The sequence below is a fragment of the Citrus sinensis genome, chromosome 3 (genome assembly GCF_022201045.2).
Source record: "Citrus sinensis cultivar Valencia sweet orange chromosome 3, DVS_A1.0, whole genome shotgun sequence".
Lineage (NCBI taxonomy): Eukaryota > Viridiplantae > Streptophyta > Magnoliopsida > Sapindales > Rutaceae > Citrus > Citrus sinensis.
Genome location: NC_068558.1, coordinates 5,369,356 through 5,385,620, shown reverse-complemented (window position 1 = coordinate 5,385,620; position 16,265 = coordinate 5,369,356). Strand labels below are relative to the sequence as shown.

Sequence of the window (16,265 nt, the reverse complement as noted above, 5' to 3'; positions counted from 1 at the left end):
TTAATAATTAGCGTAATTAGAAACTCTTTAATTGAAGGCGTTCTTTTTTTTATTTTTTATAAAATGTATGTAAATTAAAAGTCGGGACTATAATAAATGTCTCTGCACCAGATTCATCTTATTAAAAATAATTTTATATTTATTTGATTGAGATACTTAAATTTATATTTCAATTACTATAACAAATTAGATCAAATTATGTGATATTATTTAACTCACCCAAGTGGTAATTAGTTATTATACCAATCGATTTACGTTCATAATTTAAAACAGCGACATTCACATCGAAGGCTCGCTTCCTTTAATAATTGCCCATAAGAAGACAATCAATATTACAAATCGGTCTATGGAATTGAAGATTGGAGACTTTAAATCGAAAGATGTATCCGCTGTATACAGACAGCCTTACAGCCTGGAATTAATGATTCTTTTTGTGCTGTGATTTTTCTAATTCGTCCTCAACATTTTTATTCGGTCAAAAATTCAAAATCGACGTTAAAATTTATTGTGAGCATTTTCATTTTCTCGTCCAGTCAACAACATGTGGTCCACCAACTTTGATATCTAGCGAAGGCAAAAATTTACTACGCTAATGGATCTTAATCCCTTCGCTTTCACTCAACAAATGGAAAATGAAAATGAAATTTTGAAAAAGAGTGAGTAAGATATTTTCTTCTCCTTAGCTTGTGAGCCAGACTGGGAGCTTTCTTTTTCTTTTTTCTTTTTTTTTTCTTTTTTAATAAATCATACGCTGCCGTGTGTAACTAAATATATATTTTAAAATGTGCGGACATCGATCGGGAGTGAAGGAAACTTTTTCTTTATTATAATTTTCAAAAGATGTAACCGTGGCACCACTAAATTTATGATCAGATTCCTATTGCAATGTCGTCTTAGATCAATTTATATGTTGACATAGTCCAAATGTTTACAGTACGAATTAAGCAATCAAATCAAATCTAGTCCAATATTTGGATAAGAATTAAAGCGCATCACTCAAAATATTAACGACTTTAATGAGTTGAATGCAGTGACATTAATTCTTGATTCTACCCAGATGCTTCCTCACACGAAACGGTACTTTAATTTGTTCTGCAATCCGAAATATTCTTGCAAGTGTAATAATGAGATAATGAAACCCAGAAGAGAATTGTCATGCTGTCATCATCACAACCTGATGAGTGATATGGTAGCATTTCCTTGCAAGTATATAGCACGCAGGAATTACTGCTGAATTTAACAAACTGAGTATTAAATTAATGCTCGAAAAGATAAACAGAAACAGCATAAAGTTTAAAGGCCATGAGATCTTATCAGAAGCATGAAATTAAACTTTCACATTTGTTCTCTTATATACAATGACTTGCACTTGATGGGTTGTTATTTATGATGTAATTAATTAATTTATAACTTGACGGGTTGTTATTTACGATATAATTCATGAATTATAGTGACAAGGCTCCTGATCATACCAGAATCCAAAACCAACAGGCTCTGAGACAGGTTCAGTCAGCTGCTGCCATGAAAATGAGTCCCATAACTCATCCATTTGGTGCCTACCATCGAGTAAAAGATCAGGCAGGTCAAAAAATGCATCGTCGTCGTCGTTGTTTAATAATGGCGAGCTCGCAGATTCTTGAGTGTCATGAGAAGTCACAGTGCTAGCCGGAGAGGGAGGATTTGTCAGTTCTTGGCCTTTCGGGAGGCTTACTATGGCGGCTGCCTTGGCGGCGGCGGCTTGAATGTCCTTAGGGGACGAGGTGGCCGGCCGGGGAAGTTCGTGGGCAAGCTCAGGGAAGTTGAGGTAAGCAGAGTGGCCTTTGATGGCAAGAGCAGCAACGTCGTGGGCTCGAGCTGCCATTTCAGGAGTAGCAAAAGTGCCGAGCCAGATTCTTGATTTTTTCCTTGGCTCTCTTATTTCCGATACCCATTTCCCCCATTGGCGCATTCTTACTCCTCTATAAGTTGGATGCTTCAGATCACTCACCTTTCTCGTCTTGCTTTCATGGTGATCGTTATCGCTAGCAGTTTTAGTTTTTTCTTCTTGAATAATAATTCTTTTAAAGCTCTTTACAGTCTTTGTCGGTGAAGAAGATGATGATGAAGTTGATTCTCTGGCAGAACATGGATGAGAGGAACTTGTGGTGGCTTGAGCTTCATTCTCTGTATTGAGTGATACTTCCATTTGGGCAATTAAGGGCTTTGTGGTTGTGGAGCAGGACAAAATGTGGGAAGCATAGCTTTTGATGCGGGTACATGAGCTTCTTATAAAGGGAGAAGTGTTCAATTTCCCTGGAAATTGGGGCCTAAACCGAAAAGAAAACAAAGTTTGTTTGTTCTTTTATTTTTGGCAACTATTATATCAAAATTCACTCTAATATTGGAGCTGTAAATCTCTCTCTCTGGATTTGATTACACTCATCTTAACTCCTCTAGAGTAGTACTGCACACAATTTGAATTTATCATGTGAAAAATGAGATAATAAGATAAATAACCACTTAATATTTTATATTTTGTGATAATATCTTGTCGGATATCACATTTGTATTTCAGCTTTGCAAGATTATTATTACTATTTTACCTCAAATCGGTTTTGAACAATGAATGAACTGCGAAGTGATTATCTAATTACATGGTAGATTGTCATTTTATTTCTTGGCCTCTTCTTGTGATTGAATCAGTTAGCGTTTCTCCGATTAATCAATTGAAGCATTTTCAATATCTCATGTGCACGGTTGATGATAAGTCATAAAAGTACCAAAAGTTTTGTGCTATGTTTTAAAATTGTAGGCCAACAAACAATAGACATTATTCAAATTGCTAGTTCAAACCAATGCCGACGTGTCCTAATTCAAGCCATATTATAATAATGAAAGCTGTCTTTGGATCCTTCTTTTTTAATGTCCATGTGGTCAATTTCCTGTCATTATTTTTTAATTAATATGATTAATTATTGGATTGATTTCTAACGATATGGTGTTTAATTAGATGTGCCCTTATTACTCTAGTTTTTCTTTGAGTGTTAAAAATATCAACATCTTCCAATAAAAAAGAACCCAGCCTCGACTGAGAAATCCCAAAGACTTCTTTTAATATCCTTATTTTTTAATAATATACATGATTGGAATATTTCATAAAACCTTGTTTGTTAAGCAAACATCTATGGAAGGAATTTGACAATAAATTAATGTTATGATTAATTTCTCGTTCCCATGGTTACAAAACTTTACCGGCGCGTTGTCATCAAGATTTGTTAACCATCAAATCATAATTGGCATAATTATATTTCTTGACAAAATTTAGATGAGGAAAGGATAAATGTTCCATCTACTAGATCAAGTTGCACCTCAAAACCTTCTATTGATCCATGGTTTATGATCTATCAGCTTTATATATACTGTATTTGAATAAAATATGACAAATTGACCAAATGCAATATTCAATATTTAGTATACGACGTACAACTAACTTTTGTCTGCATAAATTATACACACTCATTGTTCATTACACACACACACACACATATATATATACACCAAAATTTAAACGTGCCATGAAACTTCCTTTGGGTCATAGTCATCAACGACAAAACTTTTTCTTTTTTCTTTTTCTTTTTTGGATAAAAATATTAAATGAGTGTAGGTCGTGCATGATACTTAGTGTAAAATGCAAGATCATGTAAAGAAAAAGTTTATGCACATAATGTGTTTCTCTTTGTTCGTGGAAATTTCTTCTCATTTCACGTTCATTAATTAAATAACATTTTTTTTTTCTATTATATGTAGATTCTCATGGCACACATTTTTGGATATTTTATGGTCAAATACATTAAGACTTCATCATTTCAAATTAATGTATATTCATTCAACGAAGAAAAGCTTGACTTTGCACCACAAACTAGAAGAGGAGAAAACATACATGAATCTTATGAAAATGGTTTTCTAAGAATTTCTACTCATCAATGATCACTCTTTTTGAAAAAAAAAAATAACAGTTAAAAAACTAGAGTCATCTCTTCCATAATTGTTCACATTTTCTTAAAATTTTAGCAACAATTTTTTTTTTTTTTGGACCTAGAATTGTTAAAAATAATAAAAAAATTTCTTAGTGATTTGTAAGTAATTTTCTTTATTTGGTCACTTGAGTTTGAATATTGAAAAAATAGGAACTAAAAAAAAATGATTTTATTTTATCCACCCTTACCTTAAAATAATAATAATTAAATAGAGTTCGTTATTTTTTCTCCATTACGTACCAATATAGATAGAGAATTCTACACTAGTTATTGGTTATGCTTTCTCTCTCATTGGAGAAAATTTTCAAGCAATTCTCATATCCACCCATGGCAAATCAACAATGATCCCCCGTAAAAATAAGACAACCAGTCTTTTTCGAAAATGATTAGTAAAAAATCATATTTAGGTTCTAAGCAGCCACAATTTAGAGGAAGCCTTCGATGAAATATATTAAATTAATTCTTTGAGTGAGAATGTTCGAACCTCATACTTCCCCAACGCCGCCGACCAACTCCTGGTTACAACAACCGAAAGATCTTTACTGAATTTGTTTACATTAATTAATAACCAGGGTTTCCATAATCACTTTTTGTGTGCACGTGTAGAAGCAACTCCTCTTAAATGCATTACTTACACGCATGTTTGGTTGGAAAAAACATAGGATGAGAGTAGATGAATGATAAAAAGAGAGCGAAAAACGAAATGAGCAAAAAGAAAAATCAATTTCAATTTCATTACTTAGTTTGGTATGGAACCATCTCTGACGATGCCTACGTATTATATATATTTATAATTTTAAGATAATATATTTTTTATTTGCATAATAATAGGTTAGTGAAGAAACACTTTAATTTGTCCCAACAACCTCATTGATTGTAAAATATTTTTATACGAAATATTTTTTTAAAAATGTTTTTTAACATTATACTTTCTTGAGATTCGATTCCGGATGCGCAATTAAATAAAATTACTTGAAAGCTATTCGACTACGTACTTGAGAACACCTTGGAAACCTCTTAAATAAGGACTTGCCTGTGGCATTAATTCAATTAAAGTTGCAAATCTTCATCTGAAATTAATTCATGTGGCCACCTTATTGTCCTTTTTGTTCTTGGACAAGATCACTTTTGACAAATCCGAAATGTCTCTTGGCATTGCTGAAATTGTACTATACGGTTGTAGCATGTAACACCCACTCATCTTGAGGGCCCACCGTTTGTTTGTGTAGGAAAAAAGTTGAATCAGAAGCGACTACCTCTTCTACCTCTGCGGGTGATATCACGTGGTGGTGACCAGTGATTAGTGAATGAGTGTTGTGGAATCTTCTTTATAAGTGGTGAGACAAGGACTGATTGATAATTTGATATATTCATATTTTTCATGAACACATGAACCATGCATGGAGTTTTAATGTCCACACGCTACATAGCAAAGAATATTTGGTAATTGGTAGGGTAACCATTTAGTTGATAAAATATTAAATGCAACATTTCTTATTAATATCAATATTACGTACGTCGACCACTTTTTTTTTTTTTTTGTCATGAGTAACGCAGTCTCATCAAATTCAAACTCCTTCCGGACGTCCGCATGAAAGTAAGTCCGGATTCGGCGTTTCATAGTATTGTAAAATTATTTTTGCCATCATAAAAAAATATATTAAATTCACATTTTATTTTGTGCAAATCTTGGGAGAAAGCATGCGTGTGTATGTCTCTCTGTTTGTGTATATATATGGGAAAATTTTTCAATACAGAATTTTAAAGTGTGAAAAAGTTTAAAAAACTTTAAACCGAATTTTCCCACCCTTTAAAATTTCGAACTAGAGAACTAATATACACAGAGAGAGAGAGAGAGAGAGAGAGAGAGAGAGAGAGAGATATATATATATATATATATATATATATATATATATATATATATATATATTCTATTCCAGGATTCTAATTATTTTGTTAAAGTTCAGAAAACCTATTAAACTTGTGGTTTACTAGAGTAATAACCGTGAAAGCTATTAAACTACATGGTTTAATAGCCCTTAGACTTTAATAAAATTTAGAATTTAGTAGAGATCATGTCAAAAGGAATACGACTACTATGTAGATTAGAAGACAAAAGTTATGGTAACCTTAGACTTCTGACAAAACCGCTAAACAAGAATTTAGTAGAGATAATGTCAAAGGGGATGGGACTACTATGTAGATCAGAACACAAAAGTTATGGTAACCCTACCTATGTGATTGAAGATCCCATGAAATATATTCGTAAGGGTACATAATAGGTTACTTGTTGTCTTATAGCATTATCACTATTTTGTAATCTTCATTTTATTTAATAGAGATTTTCTTTATTTATGAGTCCTCCCTATGACGAGGTAGTGATTATTGCAATGATTTAGGTTGAAAAATTAAACTCTTAATGAACTCTATAGCCTATATTTTTTTGCATGGTGGTATGCTGAAATTGCATGACACACTTCATGGAGGTTCACTTATGTAAGTGTGGAATTGGGTCAGTTCCTAGGAGAGTTAAACAGGCTTCTTTAGAGTACTCATAAATCCAGAGACACAGGGCCATTAAAATGTCAAATCGTAGAACAACAAAACATTGTGAGAGTTTAATGTAAGCTTGTAGTCCTCTGCCTTACACAGAAAGAATATTAGTTCATAAAAACTATAAGTTTCACCAAGTTCATATAAGACAGAGTTAGTTGTTTAGTGGCTGGTTCATAGCCCAAAAGTCACTGCTTCATATGCATTAAAACTCTATAGACAAGTTGAAGATAAATGAAATTGGGTATTTTGAAATACGTAGGGGGATTGTTAGAGATTGAGTTGGTATTTCAAAATACTAATATCCCACCTTACTTAGATAAGAGAGAATAACTTGGTTTATATATAAAAACCAAATATGATGTAATAATAAGCCCATAAAGAGAAGGCCCACACGCAAGAAAGCAAGCCCAAGAGAGGAGCTTGGTTGAGGAATATATTAATTGGGTGCTCGCGCCCAATAACCCACGCATAGGGGGAACCCCCTTCTTTCCCCACGGGAATGTCGTGTATGTGCACGGGCTAGACCAGCTTTTATGTTTTTGCCCTTTGTTTTAATTTTATTTATTTTTAGTTCGAATTATATTGATAATTCGATTCCTAATCGAATTAGAATTTATTTTAAATCATTGTATAATTATAATTCAAAGTTACAGAGGAAAACGAGCTAGGACATATCTATTTAAAGAGCCAATCATATCACACTATGATTATATAGAAAATGCTCTCTGTTCTACCTTGATTTCTTTGCCTTTATCATTACACTTTTGTTGTTCTAAACTATCGCGTTAAAGTGTAACATTGCGATAATGCTCATTGTATCTTTGAGATCAAACCGCCTTTTAGTCATTTTTGCACCACGATATTATATCTTGAGACGCGGAATTTGGTCTTAAGGACAGTGTTGTTGCACGCCTTGACTTTTTTTTTGGGTTTTAGTCTGGTTTTCCCACCAAACTTCCCCTATTTTTTGTCTTAATTTTCCAACAATAAGCACTATGTATTGAGTGAGTTTTTAATCAAGAGTCTCTAACTTTATTAAAGCAAGAGATAAGTTAAAAGATTAAAAAATATATAAATTTCAAAATAGTATAGGACAAGATAGAGTGCATTGGAGTTTTTTTTTTTTTTTTTTTCCTTTCAATTTACCTCTAACTTTAATATAGTGTGATCATACACACACACACACATATATATATATATAGAGCCGGCCCGTACAATATATATATATATATTGAGAGCTGGCCCGTACAATATGATGGATATTTTAACATTGTTGCCCCCATTTAACTCCAAATTAAACACTCAGATATTTGTTAATTTTTTTATCTCAAGCTTAACTCGTAAAACCTCTTGGAATGATTGAAGAGGTTTAAGGTTGGAATCCACTTAGTAGTGAAGACAAACTTAGATTGCCATCATATTATCATTAAAAAATATATATAAAACGCGTTGGGGGAAGCAAGTATATTTGATTATGTATTATCGAGTGTCCGCGTCCCAGCACCAGGGGCTGTAATTAGAAGGCCAGAAAATACCAATATGTTTGATCGAATTGGTCAAAAAATGACAGAGGAAAATGACACTGTAGTATCTACAGAATATGGCATACATCGACCATTTATGTAGTTACGTTTGCGATATATATGCCTCACTCAAACATTACTGTTGCTAGCCGGCTAGCTACTTGCAACTCAAAACTTCATTGATTGACTCTTTCTCTTTTCTCCATGGCGGTTCATGTATATACGAGCCCACAAATGCTTACGATTAACCAAGAACTTTGCTCTGGATTGACCATTTAGAACCCGAGGTATCACGGTTGATGTAGTAAAAACAATACGTCCGAACTGAGGATCTTGCCCCGGACGAGTGCGCTCAATGAAAACATCTTGCACCACGTCGCCCCATTTGCTGCAAAACAATACAATGCAACAATCGCCGGCGCAAAAGCAGGCAACAAAATCCAAGTGAGAGAATAAATTGAGCAAATTAAAGCAGTTTTTCTTACGAGATGAAGAAGTTGATAATTTCTTCGCGGGTTAGAGGATGGCCTCTCGAAAACGTCAAGAACATGGTCCTGACATCTTCGGGATAAAATTTGGAAGCTTCAGGATTTAAATTTGATTCTCTTGCTGCTTCAGGTATGTGTGCATAACAACCCTTGCCAAAGGGTCTATCTCTACTAAGCACAGGCCTGGTCCCTGACTCATCAACTTCAATAGCCCCGCTTTCACCAAATATTTTGTCACAGACAGTTTCCATAATGTGCATGTATCGCTTGCACATGAAGTCCCGGCTGTAGTTCTTTGTCTCTTCAAAAACAGGGGTGTGATGCAACACTGCTGGTTCTGTTTTGTCGGGCTGAATGTATTCCAGGCAAAGCAATGCCTCGTTAAAGAGGGCTTCGATGGTTTTGTTATTTTGGTAATTTATCGTTCGTATCAAGTCGTGGTAACCAATCTCCTCTAGCAAGAGCCAAAGTGCTATTGTCGTCTTCACTTGTTGGGGATTTTTGCCCAATGTGCCGACCATTCTGTTGAAGAGTGCTCTCTCTACTGTGTAGAATAGCAACAGGTCTACGAGGCTTCCTATTTCGGCCATGCTTCAGCAACTAATTTGAACTAGATCACAAGTGCACTGATGCATGATGATAAAGGTTTTTTACTTTTTAGGGGTTTGAATTTTGTTTTATTTTTTCAATTGCTATAAATAAGCAAACGAAGGGTTACAAAAAAGCGACTCTTTGGGACACGGGCTTGGTTTTATGACTCTTTGGGAAAGAAAAATGCATGTTCGTCTTCTACAGAGAGTAATGCTGTTGTGTTTAAATGTGACCTTCCCATACCCCTATTAATGGAAATTTGTCTATGTTATATATTGACGTAAAGAAAATGGTTGCTAATTGATTAAGAGAGCGTCCCTGCCTACTTTTTTCAGCACATAGGATATTAGGAAATGGAGTTAAGACTTTATTATATAGAATGTAACATACAATAAATTTATGAATTGTCAGCCATGACAATTAAATTATTTCACATGCTGTAATTTTTAATTTTAGGTGATAAACTCAGGAATTAGTATACGTTACATATAATATAACATAACATATGATCTGGGGAAACGAACATGACTGTGGATCTTCGTCCCCCCCCCCCCCCCCCCCCCCCACTATGCTCTTTTTCGAGACGATTCTTATTAACATTCAACTTGAGGAATTGTTGTTCCCCCGCAAATCAAAATTGACGGGCAGTGGAAGAGGATAACACAGCATCATTGGTTAATTTGAGCTTCATCAATGAAGAATAAAAATATTGCGAAAAATAGTGCACATAAATAAGAAAATCGTAAGCAAATCGTATTACAAACATTTTATCCATCTACAAATGAAGAATCTTCTTCCATAACGTGAAGTCTAACAAATAACCCCGAATTCGTCAACGATCTGATGGATCAACTTGATAGTATCCACAGACCCATATTATTCTATTGTGGGTGGTCAATATGTTAATTTTATTGGCAAAAATTATTGATAGGATAAAAAGTGTATACGATTTGAATTACTTGGGTATGCACCACACCCTTTCATCATATTCTTTAGAGTCTTGCATTTCGAAGCTGTTGTTTCAGAAGAGGCCTGATGTATTCATGGTAGCCATCAGGCACAACTGAGTCATTTAGAGGATCCTTCCATGCTTCCTCGTAGAGTTTCGGGTACACATTTCCATCATACCGTCCAAGGACCGAGCCAAGATAGTGGTCGGTGTAATTAAACGCATCGACGAGTGCAATAGCATTAGGTCGGACCTAATATCATGATCAATTGAAAATTGTAATTTTATCTAGTAACAATCATTTATAACCAGGCAAGCAAGCAAATATAATTGAATTATTTGACACGAGTAAATACCTGGGAATATAAAGATCTTAGCTGTTCATTAGCTAGGGAAGCTTGCTTGGCAGTAATGCAGCCAGTGGAGACGAAATCACCTAGATGTTTGTGAACAAGATGCAAAGCATAGATGTTGCATAAGATCTCCAAAATTGGTTTCACCCCCTTTCCTGGTATGTCCTGCTGCAATTTCTCAATAAACCTGAAAACAGAAGTGTGCACTTTTTAAGACAAAGTTCACAAATTAAAAGGAGGTATAGAAGTCACAAGAGATTATTTGGCATTCAACTTCATTTATGAGCAGCATCAACATATAGAATCATTGCAGATGTTGCCAATTCACTTATAAGTGCAAGGCATTGAACATAAAATCGATGTTGGGATTTAACTCATTTAGTGTCCAGTCAACAACAAATAACTTTGCAGCATATCACCGTCATGTCCAGAAAAAAGCCCTTCAAGTTTTTAAGGATTTTTCAATTGGATAAAGAGGGAACTCACTTGGAAACAACAATTAGCTGGCAATGAGCAACAGCTGCCTCAACTAAATCAGCTGCCAGTTCCGCAAAACCTGAATATAGAAAGAACATTTACTTCATGAGACCCTGAGCCTAAAAAGTTTTAAAGAACCTATATCAAGGATGAAAAGATTACCCTCTTCTTGATTTGTAAACTTGCTCAGGTTTTGAGCACAGGCCACAGACATCCTAATAGCCCTTGCTTCAAAGGCCTCCAGTATGGCAGAAGGATTTAACCAATCCTCAGCTGCAAGACATCAAATAAACACGGTTAAAAAAGCAAGTATTAGCATGTGTAGGAGTCAGGGATGAGTACCTGTCCGAGTGTTAAGACACCAGAAATTGGATAATTAATCCTAAGTTAATCTAAAAGCTGATGGTGCGATGGTTTTATATTTTTAGTGATAAAGGTGAGTTCTCATGTTCAAATGGTGTCATGTTGTGCCAACTCAGGTACAAAGGGATGATGAAACATAAACGATAGACTGAAAAAAGGCAACAATAGTGCTTTGGAAGGGCTGAGAGGAGAGGGAGAGAGAAATATTACCTTTTTGGACGCCACAATGACATTGCATCAATTGTTCTGCCCGTCCCATATAAGTTGTTGTCCCAACAGGCATATTTCCGGATCCCAGCTGAGATACGGTCTTCATGAGAAACCTTGCAACCTAAGAGAAGAATTTTGTTGATATTAGTAGCAGTTTAAAAGAACAAGATCCCAGCACTAAGATAGTTCGGGTCAAAGAGTAGACCAAACCAAGCATCAATATGTTATGACAGCATAGACATGATATATCTTAATTTAAAAAGGGAAAGATATTAAAACAATAATTCCGATACCTGTAAGAGCAGCACAATATTGTCTCCTTCATATGTACAGGCAGGCACATAAACTGCAAATAACTCTGGCAAGCCGCTACTACATAAGTAACCGTGGCCACCACATAATTTTCGACATTCTTCAATCCCATCCTGCAACCAAAGAAATTCCAAAGAATCAAAAGCATCCCAAAGAAATTCCAAAGACTCAAAAGCATCCCAAAAAGTTTGATATCTAAAAATAAGTGCTGGTGAACAGATATCTCGAAAATATAAAATGCTATGGCCATAAAAACAAAGCCAGCCAACTGACAGTCATCTAGCCAACAACTAATGGAAACATTATTGCACAAATACTAGATTCAGCAGTGCAGATAGGATCAAAAGCCCTGAATCGAGTGGTGTATATCAGTAATGAATGAACCTAAACTCAAAAAATTCTCCCAAAATAAGCCACACCAGGAACATCCCAACTTCATCCATAATCGTGCTTTAAAAAAATTGGGAGCAGATTATGTAACTGTCTCAAATCTTCAGTGTACATGAAACGATCTGCCCACTTGTAACATATTGTCCGCTTTGGGTTTCACAAATATGTCCTTCACTCTCATGGTTTTGTCCTCAGTATGGCCCATGTCCACCCAGAAGGCCTCTTTCCAGGTTAGTGGGGGCGGCCGTTTTTAAGCTCATTACTCACATCATTCCCAAGAGATGTAGGATGTCACGGTACTACTACATAATCTAGTTCAGCACTCTTATTCAACATTCATAATGAGTAGTTTAAGGAAGCCATATGGATCCTTCAGTATGTTGTTATTAACAAATACAGTGAAACCAGTAGACATTAAGAAACTTGACAATTACACTCAACTGTGTTTGGCTTAGTATACATGTAAGTGTAAATTCAACGTAAGCTGAAACCTATTGTAAGAACATACAAAGAGCAAGTGAGAGAAAACCAAATCATAGAAACTAATAATAATAAATTCAATTAAAAAATTACTAAAAGATTTAAGATTTAAAAGGGGGTCAAGATCAGTTTCAGTAACATACAGCAGTGGCAGTAGTAGTCAGAGACTTCAATCCTGCAGTACATGCATGAGCCTCAGGCAACGTCGAGAAATCATTGGCTTGCAATCTTTGGGTCACATCCGTATAAAGCCATTTCAACCACTCACCAACAAACCTGAAAGCATAGGCGGACGCCAGCAATGGGAAGAGTCTATTTTGCTGAGTTTTGTAATCAATCACCTAGAACATGGAAGCAGAAATATTAATAAAAGTACTTTGTAACAAATTGGAAAAACAGAGAAAAGGTCACCGACAGCAAGGTGAAAACAGTTGAAAGCAGTTTTCTCTGTGTTGTATGCTACATTCGTAAACAAGAAGACTTTCACTATGAAGGCCATCTAAAGAAATATTTCAACATATTACTGCAATGCCACATATCGAAGTTGAAGAAAAAGGAATTGGATGCTCCCAAAGCTGTGAATTTTTCTTTTGGGATTTTCCTCCTATTAGTATTATCTAAAAGTTTAATACTAAGACGAATTAGAGTCACTAGGATCTTCTTCATAGACATCTTCTGGCTTAGAATTCCTATAGTATTGGGAAACAAAATATAAACTAAATCACACATGCCCAATCACCAGAAATTTTTTTTATCGCAAGCATATAAAAGGTTGCTGCCCAAACATTAAAATATTTCTCAATAATATTAAAAAGGAATGGGTTCTGTAGCAATACCTGGGTCTCGGGGCCACCATTCTTTGAACCAAATTGTCTACGGACAGCACTATACCTTGTAGCAATGCAAACAGCCCGTGATAAGGCACAGGAAGCATCAGCTACTATTGTTTGTCGTACATACACCATTGTGCCATAAAGCAACTGCCTCGGTACATTAGATTGCACATACTTCCCTTCCCTTGTTACCTGTGAAACCCTGAGATGATTGAAACAAACTTCAAATTGCTATTTCTAAATAAAAATTATGATGACAATCAGAATAGACTTTCTATGCCATGGAGAAATAAACTCAACTTATGGACTTTCATACTATTATTTGTGTGTATGCTTGGAAGCAGGGTACTAACACAACTCTTGTTCTCTGGCAGTCAATATATCAAGGTTTTTTGCAACAATGAAGATGAAGATGCTGATGATGCTCATTGGACAAATTAGCACAGATAATGACAATTTTTTTAAAGCAATTTGCTCGTTCTGCAGTCTATGCAGATTAATAGCTTCTAAACATAGGGAAGGAGAGGAGACAGAGAACCAACCGCATCAACATTTGATTCCTAGGGATGCGCACATGTTCAAATCTCAAAACACCATTGTCCATGGTGTTATACGCTCCATTTCCAAACTTCATTCCAATATCACCAATGGTTATGCCGGGAAGAGGTGAGTGATCTTCCAAGCTTCGGAGCTGTACAATGAAACCTGAAAATCATAACCTTAGCACAATTAATATGAAAATAGGCCATTTTCCATGTAATTCAGAACAATGATGTTGTACTTACCATTTACTCCATGGTCCTGACCATCAGTAATAAGACGTGCATAAACAACAGCATGCGTAGAAACTTTACCCAATCCACCGGGCCACCACTAATAACAACAACGAAGTAAAGTGAGAATGATAAGAACCTTATCAGAGAATGATCAATCAATGGAAGACAAAAACGTACCAGCATAAAAATTGATGCAGTTGTTAAGAAGTCAAATTACTTTTCTTAACCAATTTCATATAGTATTTGCACGTACAAGGAGAAGTCAAAACGAAAACAGAAAACTTTTTTTTTTAAAAGTAAAAGAGCTACTGAAGTAGCAGAAGATAATAGTGTAAGTATCATATAAATAGAATCAATCTCTCACCAACCGTATGGTAAATGCTATACATTTACTCACCTTGCTCGAAGTAAGCGTAGGACTATGAACGACAAATTCATCTGTCTGGGGATCAAAAGTTGCAGTGGTTTCAAGCCCCTGAACATTGGAGCCGTGACCAAGCTCAGTTTGCGCATAGCAGCCAATTATTTCCATCTTATATGCTAATGGTAACCACTTCTGATGCTGCTCATCGGTGCCCTGTCCTTTAATAGCTGGTACAAACATTCCCTGTCAAGAAAATGGGAATATCGGAGACAAATAGGAATTAAACCTTGAAGGATTAACAATTAAAATTGCAATGAAGGCAACAAAAGAAACTCAGAATTTTATCATCCAACAAATATGTTAATGTTACTTAGCCCCGTGTACATGACTGCGTGTAATTACAATGCCACAATAAGAAGGATTAATATACCCAATGGAGATCCGTAAAAGCAGGTTCATCCACAGAAGACCTTAACATAGATGCTTCTTCTTCTGTAATAATAAAGTATTTGAAGTTAATTTACACTATTATCCATCACAGGCCAATATTAACATACAATTGAAAGGAACAGCACTAATGTGTGAAGTTCATTAAACCCACCACTAAGACGAAGCTCAATGATCCGTTTCCATGCATAAGCTGCCTTTCTCAGTGTGTTTTTAAACAACTCCTTCCTACTTAGCATAGCCCTGTTATCCTTGCGAAAGGCCTAACAACAACAAAAGCACAACAAGCACAACAACAAACATCAGAAACCACAAAAAGGAATGCATCCTCAGCATGAAATTTCTCAAGCAGCATGAAAAAGCATTAAAATTTCAGATTTTTTAACAATATGAGCAGCCTACCATCAATGATTAATTTCTTAACGGTGAACATTCCAAAATAAATTACAAATATGACACTAAACAAAAGAAAATTAAAAATTAAAAGCTAGATTCAATTCAATTCAACTGAGCGGATCTCAATGCCATAATTTCCAAGGCAGTAACGATAACAGAAAATTAATATCATTAACAGAAACTAAAAGGGTATATAGAAGAAACTAGAATAGAGTTTTTATTTTTATATTTTTTATAGAAATATATACAGGATCGGAGGCGACGAGGCGAGCAATCCGATCGGAGACTTGGAAGGCGTGGCGGGAGCCGGCCCACACGATCTTCATCTCGTCGACATCGAACTGTGCCTTCTTCCTCTCAGGAGCAAGCTGATCAACCCCGTCCATGATCGATCGATTTGATTCAGATAAAAAATAAATATATATAATTATTGATCGATTACAACTTGCAAAAGGAAAGCTCCTCTTCTGTTATAGCTTATTTGTTCCGAATGGCGTTTAACTAACCACCCAGAGCTTATTTATAGGAAAGGGACCACCAGTTAATTATGAATTGATAAGGTTGCTGACTTGCTGCCGTTGCTCATACACGTTTTCATTTCCTTTTCCCCTTTTTCGATGCGATATTCACATTTCACAGCACGTGCTTATTTGGGCTTCTTTTGACATTGAATGTTTATTTTTCTGTGTCTTTTTGTCCTTGTTCCGTGGTCGGAAAAGTTATATATGTGTAATGTACGGC

The 16,265-nt window shown here is 35.4% G+C and overlaps 3 protein-coding genes across 4 annotated transcripts; all 3 read right to left on the bottom strand.

Moving 5' to 3' along the window:
• Positions 1-804: 804 nt before the first annotated feature.
• On the bottom strand, positions 805-2,321 carry LOC102620560 (ethylene-responsive transcription factor ERF038). 2 transcript variants are annotated; one of them, XM_006477085.4, is made up of 2 exons: positions 1,473-2,321; positions 805-1,230 (listed from the first exon to the last, which is right to left on the bottom strand). In XM_006477085.4, exons 1-2 carry the CDS (start codon positions 2,183-2,185, stop codon positions 1,083-1,085), a joined length of 861 nt encoding a protein of 286 aa, XP_006477148.2. In that variant the 5' UTR covers positions 2,186-2,321; the 3' UTR covers positions 805-1,082. The 2 variants fall into 2 exon arrangements, with proteins under 2 accessions (XP_006477148.2, XP_015385178.2); XM_015529692.3 differs by having other exon boundaries at positions 805-1,227; positions 1,473-2,320.
• Positions 2,322-8,009: 5,688 nt separating this feature from the next.
• On the bottom strand, positions 8,010-9,709 carry LOC102620272 (uncharacterized). The gene is made up of 2 exons (XM_006477084.4): positions 8,581-9,709; positions 8,010-8,483 (listed from the first exon to the last, which is right to left on the bottom strand). The coding sequence occupies exons 1-2, from the start codon at positions 9,171-9,173 to the stop codon at positions 8,264-8,266; spliced, it is 813 nt and encodes a 270-aa protein (XP_006477147.2). The 5' UTR covers positions 9,174-9,709; the 3' UTR covers positions 8,010-8,263.
• Positions 9,710-9,881: 172 nt separating this feature from the next.
• On the bottom strand, positions 9,882-16,105 carry LOC102619982 (peroxisomal acyl-coenzyme A oxidase 1). Its single transcript, XM_006477083.4, has 14 exons — positions 15,773-16,105; positions 15,283-15,391; positions 15,112-15,173; positions 14,715-14,924; positions 14,327-14,414; positions 14,084-14,246; positions 13,545-13,743; positions 12,852-13,049; positions 11,820-11,951; positions 11,527-11,647; positions 11,116-11,226; positions 10,963-11,032; positions 10,480-10,663; positions 9,882-10,376 (listed from the first exon to the last, which is right to left on the bottom strand). The coding sequence occupies exons 1-14, from the start codon at positions 15,908-15,910 to the stop codon at positions 10,167-10,169; spliced, it is 1,995 nt and encodes a 664-aa protein (XP_006477146.2). The 5' UTR covers positions 15,911-16,105; the 3' UTR covers positions 9,882-10,166.
• Positions 16,106-16,265: the final 160 nt, after the last annotated feature.

Excerpts from the sequence above, each read along its gene's own strand:
- LOC102620560 (XM_006477085.4), bottom strand. The coding sequence starts at position 2,185 with ATGGAAGTATCACTCAATACAGAGAATGAAGCTCAAGCCACCACAAGT. Across the intron at positions 1,231-1,472 it reads CCTGTTGGTTTTGGATTCTG|CAGTAATTCCTGCGTGCTAT; the intron begins GTATGATCAGGA and ends TGTTAAATTCAG.
- LOC102619982 (XM_006477083.4), bottom strand. The coding sequence starts at position 15,910 with ATGGACGGGGTTGATCAGCTTGCTCCTGAGAGGAAGAAGGCACAGTTC. Across the intron at positions 15,392-15,772 it reads GCCTCGTCGCCTCCGATCCT|GCCTTTCGCAAGGATAACAG; the intron begins GTATATATTTCT and ends TGTTGTTGTTAG. Across the intron at positions 13,744-14,083 it reads AGGAATCAAATGTTGATGCG|GGTTTCACAGGTAACAAGGG; the intron begins GTTGGTTCTCTG and ends CAATCATCTCAG.
- LOC102620272 (XM_006477084.4), bottom strand. The coding sequence starts at position 9,173 with ATGGCCGAAATAGGAAGCCTCGTAGACCTGTTGCTATTCTACACAGTA. Across the intron at positions 8,484-8,580 it reads ATTATCAACTTCTTCATCTC|CAAATGGGGCGACGTGGTGC; the intron begins GTAAGAAAAACT and ends ATTGTTTTGCAG.